At 33.7% G+C, this 18770-nt stretch overlaps 1 protein-coding gene across 1 annotated transcript in view; it reads left to right on the top strand.

Annotated features, from left to right (window-relative positions):
• Nucleotides 1-18770, top strand: part of Col11a1 (collagen type XI alpha 1 chain) — a 227622-nt gene that overhangs the window by 181943 nt on the left and 26909 nt on the right. The window contains exons 47-54 of the mRNA XM_008855066.3: nt 4265-4318; nt 6488-6541; nt 7741-7794; nt 13089-13142; nt 13742-13849; nt 14127-14180; nt 14772-14825; nt 15833-15886. Coding sequence (XP_008853288.1) covers nt 4265-4318; nt 6488-6541; nt 7741-7794; nt 13089-13142; nt 13742-13849; nt 14127-14180; nt 14772-14825; nt 15833-15886 — 486 coding nt within the window. The remainder of the gene's footprint in view (nt 1-4264; nt 4319-6487; nt 6542-7740; nt 7795-13088; nt 13143-13741; nt 13850-14126; nt 14181-14771; nt 14826-15832; nt 15887-18770) is intronic.

The raw sequence follows: 18770 nt of genomic DNA, 5'->3' as shown, positions 1-18770 counted from the left end.
CTTGCATTTCCACATGCAAAATATTCTATTCAAGTCACTTTTCTGGGTTTTCTCTCCCTTTCCACCTGATGGTTACCGAGTCCTACAAACGTAGAAAGCATCTGGTTTTCTGTTTCCACTTGCTTGTTTGTACCTACCTACTTTGTTGAGAGAAGATAAAGTTTGGTTTTAAATGACATTTATGCATCATATGGATATTACTTTTTTGCTTTACTGATTACAAATGGTAGGCAATGCAAATCACTCGACCTAAAATTTTGGACAATTGTTAAAAGTTTATGCATGTGGAATATATATATGTATGTGTACATATACATGTAATTTCTTATATTTATTTTTAAATATTGTGTTTTAATATTAAACCTCTCATATATATGATCTTGCATGTTACATTGTATGCACAATGATAATTACCATGTAAACATTATTGTTAAAATATTGAACTGATATTTATTAGTGAATGCAATAATCTAATTTTTCTTATTATAATGTCCAAGTTGGTTTTATATTTATAAAGTACAAAATTATTACTTTCATGTTTATTTTGTTTAACACCTTTAAAGTTGTTAGGTAACTATAAATAAGTAGTCACGAGTCTTATTTATCAACATCTGTGGGAAACATATTTTGAAATAAGTGTAAATTAAAATTGAGTGGCCAATAATAAGTATGTCACCATTTAATTCCCTTTTTTCCATTTAACTGATTCTTCTGTGTGCTGTGGAGCTGAACTTTGGACCGTAGTTCTCATGGTTAACGACCTTTCCTAATAGGCTATATTTAGAGACCAGTCAATAAAATTTTTCATGATTTCTGCAATGATAGGTTCTTTGATGAGAATATTAAGAAATAGATTCATTTTAGGAATTGAAATACATATTGTGCTTTTTCCATAGCGAATGTTAGTAAATAAAATCAAAGAGATGCTAATATAATCAATGTGTTCACAATTACATCTGCATTATTTGAGGCTTCATAAAAGAATAGATACTAGTAATCTTAGAAATAAATAATAAATATCTAAAATTTAATACAAACCACTTGTGATTTGCTATATGCATATATATTATGCATAATAAATATGTGTACATAAAATTATAGAAATATGGCAAATGAAAATTCTTATCCTGAATTTATTTCTTATGCATCTTGTAAAAGACAACTGATTTTAAATTAAAAGATATAAAAACAGATCCTTTCCTCCTGTACTCCCTTAGAGAAAGTTATGGTATGTAAAAACTGGTTACAACTGGAGCAGCATTGTGATTAGTTTGTTCTAAAAAGAGGATTTCATTCATTTAATCTCTGTTAAATTTAATAAGAACATACCACCTTAATCAGCTCCAATTATGGCCAAATATAGCATAAAATATTTCTTCTTTTGAGAGACTTTTGAATAGATAGGAATGACTATATGCATTAATGAAATTATGACAGTGTCAAACCATGCTTGCAATGTGTATAGAAGAAATTTTTGCCACAACATTGGCATATCATTCAGGTTGGCATGCATTCTATACTAAAAGGATATTGGTTCCTGGATATAAACTTTAAAAATGATATTATAAGTTTGCATAGTGTTTTTTTTTAATTTAAAATATTTTAATATTTTTATTTGCCTCTAAGTATGTAAGTACACCCGTGTTGTGCAATGCCTGCAGAGGTCAGAAGAGGGAGTCTGATTCTCCTGGAACTGGAGTTACAGATGGTTGTCATCAGCCTTGTGGGTGCTGGAAATCAAACCCTAGTCCTCTGTAAGAACAGCCAGTGCTCTTAACCATTGAGCCATCTCTCCAGCCCCCTGCGTAGTGTTTTTGAAGTCTTGTTTTGTTTACGTTTCAATGCATACTAAAGAAAATGGTCTTAGAGTGAAGCATTTACTTTTCTGAGTTATTCTTTCTTGCTTCTTTAAGAGTTGAAGTGCCTGTGATTCACCTCTGAAGTTAAGACCCTTGCATCTATACCTTTAATGATCTCCTGTTAAATATTAGGTAGAGTAAAATGCTTTTTCATGCAATATGATCAGTTCTTCCTTTGCCTATTTAAAATTCTAGACGATTTCAGAAGATGGTATCCATTTGACATATTTGACACAGAGAGAGAGAGAGAGAGAGGGAGAGAGAGAGGGAGCAATGTTGCCCTATGAACCCCATTGTAGTCCTCTTCCACTTACACACATTGTGTTAATGTGGACTATGGACTTGCCGCTGTGCATTGGACAAATGATTTGCAATTCTTACATTGAAGCATCAATGTCAATAGTTTTATTATTATTTAAGCTTCAGCATTGTTGTGGTTTTGCTTTTGTTATATATCATACGAAGTTCTTTTTTTCTTTTGTTCTTTTTGAGACAGGGTCTCCCTGTAGCCCCAGCTATCCTGGAACTCACTATGTAGACCAGGATGGCCTTGAACTCACAGAGATCCACCTGCCTCTGCCTCCTGAGTGTTGGGATTAAAGGCATGAGCCATATATACTTTGTGGTGAATAAAGATGATAGTATTATTAAAATTGAAAAAAACCTGGAAAGTCCCATAATTCCACAATATTAAAACTAATTACCACTTTTATTATTTCTGACCAATAACTGCCACACTTATTTTATGTACATATTCTACACTTAAACTTATAGCATGTATGCTCATTTGTTTTAATTTATTTTGTACAGCTTTTGACTAGAATGTTAATGTCATGTTAATAGTTCCATATTATGTAATCAAGTATATTGAGCAATTTTTTCAAAGACCAAATGTTTAGAATAACTGAGAGTTTGTATATATCATTGAAACTGTTAAAAGATGAATTTTATTGGTTAGAACATTCCTTGTTTACATTCGTAGGATTAATTCATTCATCTTTCATTCAGCAAATATTTTACTAAGATGGGTTTTTGTTTTATCCACTATGATTTACAAGGGATTAAAAGTCAACATCTAGCTGGTTGTGGTGGTCTGCCTTTAATCCAAGCACTTTCAAGACAGATGCAGGAGAATCCATGAGATCAAGATGAGCCTGATCTACATAGTGAGTTCCAGGTCAGCTGAGGCTACAGAAAGACCCTGTCTTAAACAATCAAACAAACAAACAAACGAACAAACTGATAAGAAAACCATACTGGTTCAAAGCATATTGCTTGTGATTTAACTCTAATAAGAAGAAATAAAATTATGTTTCTTAAATATACAATTTGTGTATGATAAAAGTATTAATATTACCAAAAAAAAAGAGGAAATTGGGGACTAGAGAGATGGTTCAGCAGTTAAGAGCACTGGCTTCTCTTGGAGAGGACCTGGTTTTGGTTCCCAGCAACCACATGACAGCTAACAACCATTTATAGCTCCAGCTCCAGGGGATCTGACTCCCTTTTTGTCTCTGTGAACATTGCGTGAACAGGTGCACAGGTGCACATGCAGGCAAGTCGCTCCTTCCAAACTTATTTGATTGTGAAAACTTCACCTTGTCAGGGTATTCTAAAATAGTTTGTGATAATATGAAAGCTCTGTGCCAGGCTAGTGTGTTGTCCATTTACAAAAGAGATAGATCAAGTAGTTAGCTATTCATTGCTCCAAGTTCAAATTATATCGTTATATGTATATATTTATTGTGGGGAAAATAAAATGCATTAATATTAAGTGAAGCATGAATTTCATTTGTAAATATAGTTATATACTTTGTAACATGTAGGAACTGGTAGCATGTAAGTATTATAACATGCATTTGTTTCTGAGTATTAATTTCCATGTGCTTATTTAAATTATTATTTATTTTATTGATTTTATATTATAAATTAACCAAATGCATTTCCTTTTTTTTAACAATTATTTGTTTATTAACCATATACTTAGAAGAAGCATTTCATTACAACAGCATTGACATATTCAATAACAATTTCCTGACCTAAGATGCATCTCTTTCCTTTTTTGTCTTTGTGTGTGAGAGTGTTCATCTGTGAGAGGGAGTGTGTGGTTTCTGAGTGAAGATCGGAGGACTACTTAAGGTGTTGGCCCTGCCTCACCTCCTTTGAGATAGAGACTTTTGTTTGCTGCATATTCCAGAGCAGCGAGGCCCACAAGCTACAGAGACTCCTGTCTCTACCTTCCATCTCTCTGAAGGAGCACTGGGATTATAGACGTTGCCACTGTGTCTAGCTTTACGTAGGTTCTGGAGATACAAACTCAGGTCCTCACTGGTGTGCAGCAGACTCTTTACTCACGTCATTTTAAACACGTGGGTGACTTTTCCTTTTTTATTATATTTCCTTAGGGTCTGCCAGGCCCACCAGGTGAAAAGGGTGAAAACGGAGATGTTGGCCCCATGGTAAGTATTTTCCAGTGGTTCTGTGACACTGTTGGTTTGCAGTCTGCTCATATCCATTGTCATTTGTTTATACAGACAAAATCATCCTAAACTTGTGCTACTTTTCCTCTTAAGCCTTCTCCATTTCGTGCTACATCTATGAAATTAAACATTGATAATATTTCAAATATTTTTACCTTTTTCTCACTTCAGAAAAATGTCATATACAAAAGTGGCATGATGAGTCAGATTTTTTAATCACTCTGTTAGTAGGTTTGTGTAGTAAATTGACACACTGTGAGACTTTACTTTGCATTTTGATATGTAGAAAGTAAAGAATATATAACACTCATATGGGATTTCCATAATTAGTGAATGTGGGAGTGAATAAAATTTTTCTTAAACTTTGACACAACTTCTAAATTTAGTGAAGAACATACTATTAATTAGGCCTTTGTATCACCCCTTTTACATTTTTAATTGGGGCTTTTTACTCTGTGATTTCAATATATAATTTCAAATACCTCTATTTATTTACTACTTAGTATTTCAGGTAAATGTTTTCTCAAATTAGAAAATATTTGATGACCACATTTTGGGGATTTTTTTTTCTTTTTTCTTTTTTTGTGATTTTCATACAATATCATTTGATGGCATTTAGGTCTCCTTACCTATGTGTTATTGCCCCCCCTCCCAAATTAGTGTGCTCTATTACATATATAAGGCCTATAGAGTCTGATTAGTGTCCTCAAATGTCCTTCGGTGTGGTCCATCTACTGGAGCCTGGTTAACCTACAAAGGGTCCCATGCTTGAAAGAGACTGTCCCCTCCCAGCAGCCATCTGTTGCCACAGCTTCCTTTCATGGCGTTGGAGCTTCTTACCCCCTTCCTCATGCCTATACTGAGATTTTTTTTTCCAGGTTTGACCTTGCATAGGATTTATGCATGTTGAATACATTTTTTATTATTTGTCCTTCAGCATTTCATCTAGTTTTTATTTCTTTCAAATATGTATTTTAATTGTTTATTATAAATTGCATTTTATTCTGTTTAAGGTCAACACTCAGATTCATTACACCCTTTTAAACCCTTTTGTCTTGAACAAACCTACTTGCAAAGGATGGAGAGCAAACCTTGCAGATGTTAGTAGCTCAATATTACTCCAAAGCAGCAGGAGAAACACAGCAAGCCACTTTGTACCTCTAACTGCAGTCTCATGTGGCACTGATACATTTTCCTTGAGTATGTGTGTGGTGGTAGTTCATAGCAGATAAATTTTTAATCATGGCATTAGAATCAACTGACATCCAAAGGTGCTAACGTCCTGGTGTTCACTATAGACCATTTTATATATTTTATTTTATCTTTTTTATTTATTTTTCACAATGGTTTATCTTTATTTCTAAACATTTTATTTATTTTTATTTTATGTGTATGAGTGTATTGCCTGCATGTAAATGAGTGCACCCATGTCCTGCAATGCCATGGAGGTCAGAAGAGCGTTTTGGATTACCCTGGAACTGGAGTTAAGGATGGTTCGCAGCCACTATGTGGATGCTGGGAATCGAACCTGGGTCCTCTGCAAGAGCAGTCAGTGCTTTTAACTGCTGAGCCATCTCTCCATCCCCCACAATGGGTTATCTTAATTGTAATATCAAAGTAGAGTGTTTAGGCCAACAATGTTTTATAAAATGTACTCTGAGATAATTTTAATACACATAAAGAAAGTATAAATTTCATTCCTGGAATGAAACTGAGTAGCTATTTCCACTTACAGAATATCAGACATAAGAATTCATAGACACAAAAAGTGAAGTGCTTTTACTAAATTCTTGAATCCTAAAACTAGCAAAGTACTATTTTTCTCCAACTTTATGTTCCTTTTATGCTCTAGTACTTTCTTTCATAAAGTATCATCTCTGTATTTTTAAATCATTACCCGCAAAAGACTTTCTTGGCTGTTTTTGTAGTCATTTTTTTTTTCTGAAGTGTTAATTTCCTATCACTGAATAAACAACCATTTGCTGCCTGATAGCATCTCCACTGAGAGTGCTGATAGCCCTGAAATGCTTCCTTGGCTGTGATTTCACAGGCAGAAGTCTTCTGTTTCTGTTTTCTTAAAAAAGAAAAAAAAGGTTGAAAATGCATTCATGTGCGATCCTTGTAAACGTTATTATTTGTCTTTTGTAGGGTCCACCTGGTCCTCCTGGCCCAAGAGGCCCTCAAGGCCCCAATGGAGCTGATGTAAGAACTGTGAAGTATATGCTCATTATTAGAAGTAATTTAGTGTTAGTATTATTTCAGTGCAGATGTTTTCCAAGATAAATGGAGATGATCAGACCATTGTTTAACCTCAGAAGTAAACGGAAACTCAAGGGTCCTCCACTCATTCCTCTTCATTACACAAGGAAATAAAGCTGTTCTCGCAAATGTGTCACCACTAATATAAAATAGACACAACTGATATTCAAAATATATTTATTGATGAGAAATAATATCTGTAAAAGTACCTTGTTCAAAACAGTATACTTACACTATGCCTGGTATATGACAAATATTCAGTAGTTATTGAATTATTTCCATTTACGCTTTCTCTGGAAAGGATATGAGACGTTTGTAATTGGCTTTGAACATACTAGTCTAGGTGGATTTTTTAAATACCTCTTATGCTTGTATCTACATGCAGGCTTTTACCTAAAATCTTTGCCTCATGCATTTCCAGTCTATAAAGAATTTAGAAAAATATGTGCAGATGGTGCCCCTTACTACTGAAAAGAAAGTGTTTCTTCTCACTTGTGTAAAAAAGACATAATCCCTAAAAGCTAGTCCACTAGAATCATAAGATTTAGAAATGTAATGCCATATACATGTGACTGTCACCTATGGATTTTTAGGATTGTGATCTTCTTACTGTTCGACAATGGAACAGCCTTTTTTCCATATTCTTTTGAGTGGGCTTTAATCCTTTTTCATGCCTGTGTTTAATTTTACCAGGTCATGATTGAAAACAAAATCAATAGCAGGCAAAATAAAGAGATTTGAGCTTTCATGCCCCGAAAGAAATTTAAAGCTTAATAGTTTATAGGAGCTTGTTTTACACATGGATTATGTCATTCTTAAATGAAATCTTTCATTTTATCCACTATAAAATCATATACAGTTCCAGTTTTTCTACAGGCAGAAGATCAAAATTATGTTCCAAGTATCAAGTGCATGATGAAAGTCAGAAGGACTCTTTGCCTTATGTCCAAAATTCTAATGAATTAAAAAGCTGACGTAATATATATTCACTGTCAGTAAATTTGAAAGCTCAAAGAGGCATATCCTCTGTCACATCTCTCAGTTTACTCAATATTCTAGCATATTTTTCTCTCTCTTGGACAAACACTACATACATGTTTTTTAGCTTACTGGATAACGGTATTTTTTTGTTTATACTGCAGGGACCACAAGGACCCCCAGGATCTGTTGGTTCAGTTGGTGGTGTTGGAGAAAAGGTAAAGTATTGGCATGCAGTTAGAATGGGCAGAATGAAAGGGTTCTTAATAATCGTGGGTCATGCTTTGGGCGCTCCCAGTTGAATGTGGTTCTAAACACTGGACATATATTCATCTGACTTATATCATCTGTCTTAACTTACACAAGTAGAAGTTAAATGTTGGGCAGCATGCTTTGTGTTGCTGACTGTTTAGCTGAATGTTGCACGTGGCTATTTCCTGTCTTTCTGTGACACATCCATTGATGCTGGTATCATCATAATCTGCTTTTAAAACTGGAAACGTGGGGCTGGAGAGATGGCTCAGTGGTTGAGAACACTGTTCTTGCAGAGGACCTGGGTTCAAATCCCAGCACCCACACGTTAGCTAAAAGCTGTCTATAACTCCAGTTCTAGGAGATACGACAGCCTCTTCGGTCCTCTGCATGCATTGCATGACACTGGTGCACTTACCTGCATGCAGGCAATACATGCACACACTTAAAATAAAAATAATAAATAAAATATTTAAAAAACACTGGAAACATTGAGGCGTAGTGAACTACAGTGATTTTGAAAAGGTTGTTCTTGAGACAGTGATGATGTCAGGATCCAATTATTAGCAATACTTGGAACTAAAAATAGAAGAGACTGTTTTCTCCAACTAGCTCATAGAGCAAAGGGAAACTTTCCCATCACAGAATAATTAATCATTGATTCCTGTCACAGTTTTCAGTACTAATACTATGGTCTGTCTCTGGCTCTTTTCAAGCAGTTGGCATCTGCCATAACATCTCAGGTCAGAACAGCTCTTTTTCCTTGAAGCATTATTTCATTTTAAAAACCTGTTCTTTCTTTTATGAAAATGTCAAAATGATTCTTTGATTTCTTATTTATTCATTCATGCTCACATCTGAATAAAATTTTCAGGAGAATCTTTGATATTTACTTTGCTTAAAATTATTTATCAGTTTTGGAGAAATAAATAATTAAATATATAATTATAAAATATTATGTTAGTCCAGGTGTGGTAGTGCAGGCCTTTAACCCCAACCTTTGACAGGCTGGGTTAGGCAAATCTCTGTGAAAGCATGGCCAGCTGTCTGCTTAGCAAGTTCCAGGAAAAGTGGGACTACAGGGACACCCTGTCTCAAAAATCAAAACCCAAAATAAAAAACAAAACCAAACCCATAAAATATTATGCAAGAACAAATATTTTTAAATTTCCCTGTTTTTTTTTTATTTTGCTGGAACAAAGCAGTGTTGTAGTTATTCCAACCTTTAAAGGTAATTCTTTTTTGTTTCTTTGTTTTACACTTTTGACACATTTTACCTCTTAATTCAATTCCTTTATTTTTGCTATGTGAGTTAACACTCATAAACCCAATGGAATAAGATTGGAAAAAGTTATTTTGGTGTTTACTAACACTAGGCTCCTTCCCTAGTACAAAAATATCCTAAAAGTAAGTAAATACATAGATTAAAACTTAAATTAAAATGCAAAACCCAACAATCAGCCTAACTGGACATCATTATAGGACTCAGAATTGGCAAATTGTTATGAAGTGACTGTCAAACTAAATGAAGTCAGTGTGGGACTCCCCTAAAGTCCAAATATGTGGCCTTGGTGGTTATCTTAAGGAACTTCACAGAGGCAAAAAGATAAAAGAAGCAAAGGAAGCACTCAGAAATCACTAGGAAACAAGTAAGGTACACTGAAATGGCTAACAAGCATAGAGACTACTTCTAATGACTTAGGCAGCGTTTAGAGTCCAAAGCTTGTATTACAAAGAAAGAAGGCATAAGGGTAAGGCTTGTGTGGTTTGTCATAAAGCAGTCCCTCCCCACCTGTACCATCTTATACTGTTTGCTAAAACAACTGAACACAGTGGAATTTTTTCCAGATATGTATTTTATTTTTAAATTTATTGATTTTATGTGTGTGAGTGTATTGCCTGTGTGTATGTGTATGTAAGTGCACCCACGTCAAGCAATGCACGCAGAGGTCAGAAGAAGGATTCAGATCCCCTGGAGCTGAATTTACAGACAGTTGTTAGCCAGGCAAATACTCTGCCACTGAACTTCATGCCTAGGTTTACTTTTACATTTTAATGGTACCTAAATTGATATTTGTTGCATAATAAAATGCAGGTTATTTTGCTTTAAAAAATCAATGTAATGAAAAATGATTTAAAACTCTAATCTTAGTATAATTTGTTATCGATTATACACTTCTGATATCAGAACTGGTTCTGGCTGATTTCATTTCAATTTCTACGTGGAAATTTATTCTGCATCACTTACAATGAAAAGCAGAAGCTCACATCCTTTAGCTATGATGCCTTCAGAGTAACCATCAACCTGTTCCTTATATGTGTATTTACTCTAGGTGGCTTCAACAGTTTCCTCACAACAAATAAACAAAACAGTTCCTTATTGTTTATTACTTGTTGATAATTCCAGACATGCAGAACAATTTGCTGTTGCATCTAAAGGAAGCTCTCCCTGAGCAGCAGTAAAATAAAATATCTCTGTGATAAGCAATAACTTCATACTCCCCTTTCCTCTTATGCCAATGATTTATCATACAACACATCATTGCAATTCTTTAGAGTATGTATTGTGTAACCTTATTTATGTTCTACAAATGGACTAAATTTATAGAATGCATTCTTGTCACTTTTTTATTTATTCACAGTTTTGTCTGACCCACTTTCAAAAGATTTGAATAGAAACATTTGTAGAAAATAATAATTTTATCTTCATTAACTCTGATTTATAGCATATGTGTTTTGGCTCCAATATACATAAATATAATCTTTTACATTCCAGAAGCAAGTGGATATTAATGTATCACTTTCAAAGGTCTTTGTAGTAATAATCTACACCCTTAAATTTTAACAACCATCTCTTGACCACCTCAAATATTCCTCATATTAGAAAACTGGAAGCAGTCTTTTCAGAGTATCAGTAACTTTATATTTGACAAGGATGGAAAAACAAGAGCAAACCATAATAGGATGAATGGAGAGAAAATACGGCTTTTCTACTTTGTTCCAATCTTCCATGATAATACCATGGCTTATAGGGTGCTTAAGACAACAGTTTGTGCTCAATAAATTTCCTGTATTTCCAAATCAATATTGCATGTATTTCATGTATAAAATATTTACTATGGGCCTTTTATAGTTCATTTGAATGACAAACTACTTGCTACATTTCAAGTATGTGAATAACAGCTCATAAAATCATCACTCATATATCATTCCATCATACTGAGATTGCTGAATGAGGCTTTTCTTCATAAATAATGGAAAGGAAACATTTTAATTTTAATATTTATCCAAAATATTGGATATATTTGTCATTTATTTTAGGGAAGGACAAAGCTTGCACACAATCATACTACAGAATGAATTCTTGGACAATATTTGATATCATTCATCATTATATAGATAATAAGTTAAATGTATTACAAAGACTAAGAAATTATATACACAAATATTCTCTTCCCAGGTATTATGTTTATATTTAGTATCAAATAATTTCAGACAAACTTCGAAGCACTAGCTTGTGCCAGGAATATTGAAGACGCAAATATTTAAAATTAACAATTAGAAGCATATCTAATTCAGAATGCCTACGATCATTGATTTTGGAGTTGCTAACAGAGTGTACACTGAGTTCTTTATGCCTTCAATTGAATAATCACTGGAGAACTGGAGAGTTGGCTCAGTGGTTAAGAGCACTGGCTGCGGTTGCAGAGGAAACAAGTTTAGTTCCCAGCACCCACATAGAGACTAATTCCATGTCAATAACTCCATTTCCAAGGGAATCCAATGCCCTTTCTGAGCTTTGTGGGCATTGCACAACATGGGTGCACTTATATACATGCAGACAATACATGCATACACATAAAATAAAAATAATAAATAAAACATAAAAAAATCACAGAAATAAGATGTATTTTTATGCATTTCTAAGGATGAGATATTAGCAATAGAAGTTCAGGGCTTTAGGAAATTGCTCTAATGGAGTATATAAATAGGAGGTTGTCTATTCATCTGAAAATTAGTTCTCCATTTCCAAATGAGATCATAAAACCTACCGTTTTGACATTTATGTATTCAATTAGGGGAACTTTAGGTATCTAAGTGCATTCTGCATTACACCCTTATTTCTACCTGCTTCAGATCTCTGCCAAATACTTTCAAAAGACTGTCAACTTAATACTAAACTATGCCCATATTTTATAGAAAGAAAGTTTAGAATTTAGTAAGAAAAAAAGTTATGATTTTTAATCAGTGGTCTTGATTACAATATGAATTCTGTTGCCATACAAAACCCAGCCCTGTTAGGAAGCATGCAGATATATGCTCTGGTTCGGTAGTAACCTTAGTGGTAACCTAGGTCCGTGTGCTGCTGGCCAAGAACCTATCAAAACCATGTTAGTATACTTTCTTATTCTGCTTCCTCATCTGAAAGTATTTAGATTGGGGATTAAAAAAATTTCCTTCATCTTACAAAACTCTGAGATGCTTTTTAAACTATACAATAATTTGGTGGCTAGCCTAAAACAATGGCTTTTATGGCAGTGCACATAAAAGAAAAACTATCTCTTAGAGAAATTTAACCAAGAGGAAGTCTGATCTGAAGAATTCTGATTTCTCTCACTGCTATCCTGCCCTCAAGAATGAAAGGTCTACTCTTTAATTTATTGAACAATTATGATATGGGGAAAGAATAAAGAACATTGTCTCCAATAATCTGTAAGAAGGATTCACAAGAGAACAAATAATTTTTCTCCCCTCTTGACTGAGAACCGCATATAGAACCATAAATTAATGTCATTAGCATATGCCCTCATGCTGTTTCAAATATCTGTAGGGGATGCATTGTTTCAACATTATTGCTGCTTTCAGGGGTGATCTCAGATCTAATTACCACATCTCAGATATGCATACATTGTTGTGAATCAGAACTATAACAAAGTCACAACGGTATAGTGTGGTAGGACATTAAAGCTATGTGGTCAGTGTAGCTTGTAAAAGTGAATTACATTGGGAGTACAAAGCACAGTAAAATTAATTACATTGTCTTTCTTAAAGGCTAATTAAATTTAAACACCTTGAGAGCACAGAAGGGAAACACATTGAATACAGTATTTTAAATGATGTTAAAGCATATGACTAACTTTCCAAAAGTTCAGTTTGCGATTCCCAGAAAAGATATGTCCAGAGGCTAAAGTGAAGGCATTATTACCACTGAAAAACATCATTTATGTGTTCTAATCATCCGCTGACATTGTCTTTATAGGGTGAACCAGGAGAAGCAGGGAACCCAGGGCCTCCCGGTGAAGCGGGCACAGGTGTAAGTACTAGCACAGTGCCATTATTGATTTGATTTGTTTAGGGATTTCTTTTAGAGCATTTAAACATTGACCTTATCTCCTAACTGTACTTTTTTTTTAATTCTTACTTTCTAACCTATTAAAAGTAGCCACAAATGCAAACATGTAATGTTTAAAAACTGCCAATACTCTGCATGTTTTGATTCTTACATAAGTTTTGAAAAGCTCATATACTGCATAAGTGAAATCCCCACACCTATTTATTATATCTATTGTGCTTTTTGAGCTGTCCATAAAAAATAAACCAACAATACTTGATATATTAAAAAGAATTTCCGAATTATATCAGAGTTATATCATTCTAACCTAAATTAAAGAATTAGTCAATGTCCTACCTACCACAGGAAGCATTTGGAAATGTTTGGAAGTATTTTCCATTATCAAACTTGCAAAGGTCACAGCCATTAGCATTTAGCTAATACAGTTCAGAAATTGTACAATATTTCACAGTGCAGAATGCAGACCATGAAAGCAAAGAATCATCTGTCCTACCATGCTGATGTTAAGACTTTGAAATGAAGCTTGTCGTGTACCTATTTCTTTTGCCCATATTGTGTAGGGTCCCAAAGGAGAAAGAGGAGAAAAAGGAGAGGCTGGGCCACCTGGTGCTGCAGGACCTCCTGGTGCTAAGGGGCCACCAGGTGATGATGGCCCCAAGGGGAACCCGGTGAGTTTGCCTCTTTTAAAGTGGTATTCATATCAAATTCACGTTGGAATCTATCTCAGAAAGATCAGAAGTGTGAGATTCTGCTGAAGCCAGAATCGTTTTCTCATTTCCTATATTCACAAGCATTCTTAGTTCATTCCAGCTTTAAATTGTTTTCTGTCTGGAGAATGCATCCAAGCAGACTTTGCCATGGCATTAACCCCATAAACTATAGTTAGATAGCATTATAATACTTCACATTAATCTATTTATTTTCCTTTAAAACCCATCTCTCTAGGGTCCTGTTGGCTTTCCTGGAGATCCTGGTCCCCCTGGGGAACCTGGTCCTGCAGTAAGTATCATGGAAAAATGAAAGAGTGCCTTGTGTGGGACTCTTCTCTATCCACACTAATAGTTAAAATTTCTTTATTAACTGGACTCCTACAAACAACAAATGAGAGAAACAGGAAGCATGATGACAATTCTAACTCTTGCATCTGCATTATGAGATCTGGGCTTCATTGGAACAATTTTCCAGAATTTGTTGAAGTGAACAAATAAAGTGACAAAATAGCAATAAACTACATTTTATACTTCAAGATCTTTTTCTTAATTTTACAAATTTTGCAAACCCTATCTTGAACTGTATTATATCTGTTCATGTCGAAAGTAGGCACTGTCCCTGTACACTAATTGCATCTTTCTATGCAACTATACCCTATTTTCAGTCTAATATAATAGCAATTTCTCAAATATTTATGGCAAGAACACGTGGTACCATGATTCTAAAAAATAAAATATCATAATAATTGTGTTTGGCCTTCTATTTGATGGTAATTTTTTCTCAAGAATATAATAAAATGATCTATGGAATTTTTTTTACCAGGATAATGGTAATATGTAATAAGAAACATCTAGGCTCATTTTCTACTCCCAATTACAGGGTCAAGATGGTGTTGGTGGTGATAAGGGTGAAGATGGCGATCCAGGGCAACCGGTAAGCAAGACTACTCACCTCCCCCCTTTATCTTCCATAGTCTCATGTGTTTTAAATAATGTGATTAGAAGAGAACATTCTTTCATAAGTAAATCTCATTGCACATGCATTTCTCTGTAAGAATTGTCAGAATTGTTTAATTTCAATTCAGAGTCGATCTTAAGATCTTAAATGAAATGTTTTTAATTTATCATAATAAAGAAATATAAGCAGATCATTCATAATAAAAGCTGAATCATATCATGCTCCTGAGTATCTCATAGTGTTTCAGTTTTGTTATTTATCTATTGGGCTACAGAAAAAAAATTAAGTACAAGTAAGTTTAGAGGGAAGATGCCGTAATCAAGGGTTATTTCAATTAAGCATCAAAATGATATTGTATTATAGTCTTTAAATTTTTTTTCTTGGAATGACACTATGTGTTTTAGCCACACAGATTATTTAGGAAAGGAGAGCATTAGCTTAAACAGGATCTGAAGAAAGCTGCACCTGACACACTTTGTTCACTGAGTGTTTACAGTCTGAGGTATAGGATTCTTCTGTATGGGCGAGACCAATGTCCCACACCCTAACATGTTGTATGTACAGTTGCACACAAAAAAAATGCTAATGTTACATGAGAAGCAATTAAAGGTAATAGATTATTGTTTTTATAATTTATATGATGTAAGAAGAATTTAACTGTATGAGTCTATTAATAAATGTATGTGATAGACATTTGTTGAATTTATATTGCATTTTAAAAGGACACAAATATCCATAAAAAAAATCTGATTCATTTCCTATAGCTGTGAAGAAGTTTAGTGTATGAATTTACCAGTTCTACCTATTGCTATCTAGCAGAAATCCAGGTTTTAAATGGGCTGAATTTTTTAGGAAAGATGCATGTGTGGAAATAAGAAAAGTTCAGTTCTAGTTCATAATTTGAGAACTTTTGTGCGCCATAATCATACTCACCTAATTAAACACAATGTTCTTACATTTCTGTCCATACATGTATTTTATAGGGTCCTCCTGGTCCATCGGGTGAGGCTGGTCCACCAGGTCCTCCTGGAAAGAGAGTAAGTTTCTTTCATTCTTTATCAGAGTTATCTCTCTTGTGTTTAAATTAATTTATGCATGCAAACTATAGTCAGCATCTAAAGAGGATGAAAATCACCCACTTTCCTTTTTGAAGATTAATTTTGTTTTTATCTGTGTATGAGTGTACCTTTTATTTGTATAAGTGTGTGCATGTGTACTTATCTGTGGTTGTTCATACAGTCAAGAGGGTGTTGGATTCCTTGGTGCTGAAATTATAGGTGGTTGAGAGCCACCTAATGTGGGTACTGGGAATTAAACTCAGGTTTCTAGAAGAGAAGCAAGTACTCTTAATAAAGACTGAGCCATTTCTCCAGCCCCCATCCACTTTCTTAAATGTGTCAAAATAATTGCTAAATCAGAATGTCTTTAACCATGTCACAGTTACAATATGAATAAGTCAAACAACTCCTAATTCAAGAGTCACCTGCTTCTCTGTGTATATAGTCTAAATTACACATTTAACATTTTCATTTACATGTGCACATATAAGTATGTTCTATATTCAGTCACAATTGTATACAATAGAAATGCATTGAGTTCTAATTGTAAAACAATAGTTGGAGAATTAAAATAAGTTATCAGTCCTTGAATCAACATTGAATCATCTCAAAAACCTAATATTACCAACTTTAGATCAATCCCCTATTTCTTTAAACTTAACGGTGGTACAAAAGTCATGTGTGCATTCTGTACAAATTGGGCTTCTAATTCTGAATTTCGATATTTCCTGAGTTTGTCAAATTCTCCACTTTTTTATTACAGTGTGTTGGCCATTAACTGCAACTACCAGTCAGCCAAGAGATATATGGGTAGATAGCTGATTCTCTACAGTCTAATTGGATGCTAAACTCTGACTCTCAGTCAGTTAGGTGGATGAAATGAATTTTCAGTCTATATTTACTTATTGCAAACTATGATACTGTTTATCATTATCTCTCTCCTCTGTCATCTAAACTCTTCAAATTGAAGAGGTATAATGTGCTACTTCATTCATATACTCATATTCTGTCCAAAGTTAAAATAAATACATTTAGCATAAAATGAATAAAGTAAGCAAGACAATGATGAAAGTTTAATATAAGAGATAATTCTATGTAATAAATGGAACAATTGGAAGTAACGTGCAAGGACTTTCTAAATTACTGATCTTGAATTTGTGCTGTGAGTGAATATATATTGACAGGTTAAGATAACAAACTACTTACTAAATCATTCCCTGTATCATATTTCCCTTACTAGTATTAGAAAGTACTTTAACGGAATTATCTGTTTCTCATAAATTTGGTGAATTATTTAATAGTAGTCATGGCAAAATTGTAGAGATATTCTTTCCGCTCATTCCAAATAATAATTAAAATGAGATGGGGTTTTTAATCTATTCTAGTCACTTTGTAAATAAATTGGAAGGGATTTGTACCTCTGAATTACTAATGGCATGGAAACTGTGATAACTACACATTCCTTACAAAGCTATTTATATTCATTTTGATATAGTAGATCAAACTTAGGTCAGCATAATTGAGCATTAAATATGCAGGTTTTCCTTCTTTAAAATGTGAGGTCATTAAATCTAACCTGAAAGTTGCTGAACACAATGTGCTGAATTGCTTTTTGTATTAAGTTTAATAAACTGGAACGCTAAATTGACTTTATCTGATTGACACAATAATCTGTCTTCTCCATCAAAGGAAATTATATTTTACTTGTGTGAGAAACTAGTTTGATGACAGTAATTTTAACACTAATCTATGATTTGCATTAACATTAGGAATTAATGCTTACACTCTTCTAAATTAAAGACAATTGAACTAGCTTAGCTTGAGCTTTGCTTACTTATGTCTTTTACAACTTAGAAACCTAGATACTGACACTGCTGATTATGGTAATATCACATTAAATAATTTAGAATGTGGTCTCATTTGAATCATATAGACAAAATTTCAAATTCATATTTTGCTACTAAAAATAAGTAATGTAGGATTAGTTACTTTCTTTGAGTTTGAGATTTATTTTTGTAAAATGAGCATAATAACTGATGCTGAGGTGAGGAATAAGTGAGATTGTATTATGCATATTTGAAACACTATGCAATGCATTTACAGTACCTTCATAAAACTATTTATTTTAATCATATTTTACCATTTGTTTTCTGTGTTTTAAAGTGACCAGTACTGAGATCATTGAGTGATACACATGCAGAAAGTGTTGAAATCACTAATAAAATGCATTTTATATTAGGATGAAATTGATATTATAACCTACATTACTTATTTTTAGGTGTAAATTCATATAACATATCATTCATGATTTTCACTTGAAAATTATTGCCGAGGATAATAAGGTCACTTAAGTTTATTAAAACTCCATTATGTTTTATGAAATAGATTTTCAAAACAAATTTGAGATCCCTGTAAAAAATAATATTGTGGTTAAACTGAGAAGTAAGCGTGAAAGAAGTATTTGGAAACTTAAAAGTTCTGCGCAATTAGGAAGCCACTCTGTTCTTACACTGCAGGGTCACTTTGTCTATAGATGGGTCAACTTAGAGTGTCTAATACAATAAAGGTAAGGTGCAGAGGCTCATTTGGTAGATTGAAACTGAAATGAAAATTCTGTCTCCGTATACCTTTGTATGCAGTCAGCCAGCAGTTAATTTAATGCCACTTTTGTGAATGTAGCAAGAATAAACTTGTTAGATATAGAGAACGGAGAGGGACAGCAAGTGGGTTCATGAAAAGAACCTCACACGTGATCAACATTCAGGAATGAGGTTTATTAGGAAAAAAGTCCTCAAGATCATGATTAGGCTTTGAGGAAAGAGACCATCAGAAAAGTAGCTGTACAATATATTAGAAACAGCAT

This window comes from Nannospalax galili, unplaced genomic scaffold (assembly GCF_000622305.1).
Source record: "Nannospalax galili isolate Female #2095 unplaced genomic scaffold, S.galili_v1.0 scaffold767, whole genome shotgun sequence".
Taxonomy (NCBI): domain Eukaryota; kingdom Metazoa; phylum Chordata; class Mammalia; order Rodentia; family Spalacidae; genus Nannospalax; species Nannospalax galili.
The sequence above is the reverse complement of the archived record's forward strand: the minus strand, read 5'-3'. Positions and strand labels throughout refer to the sequence as shown.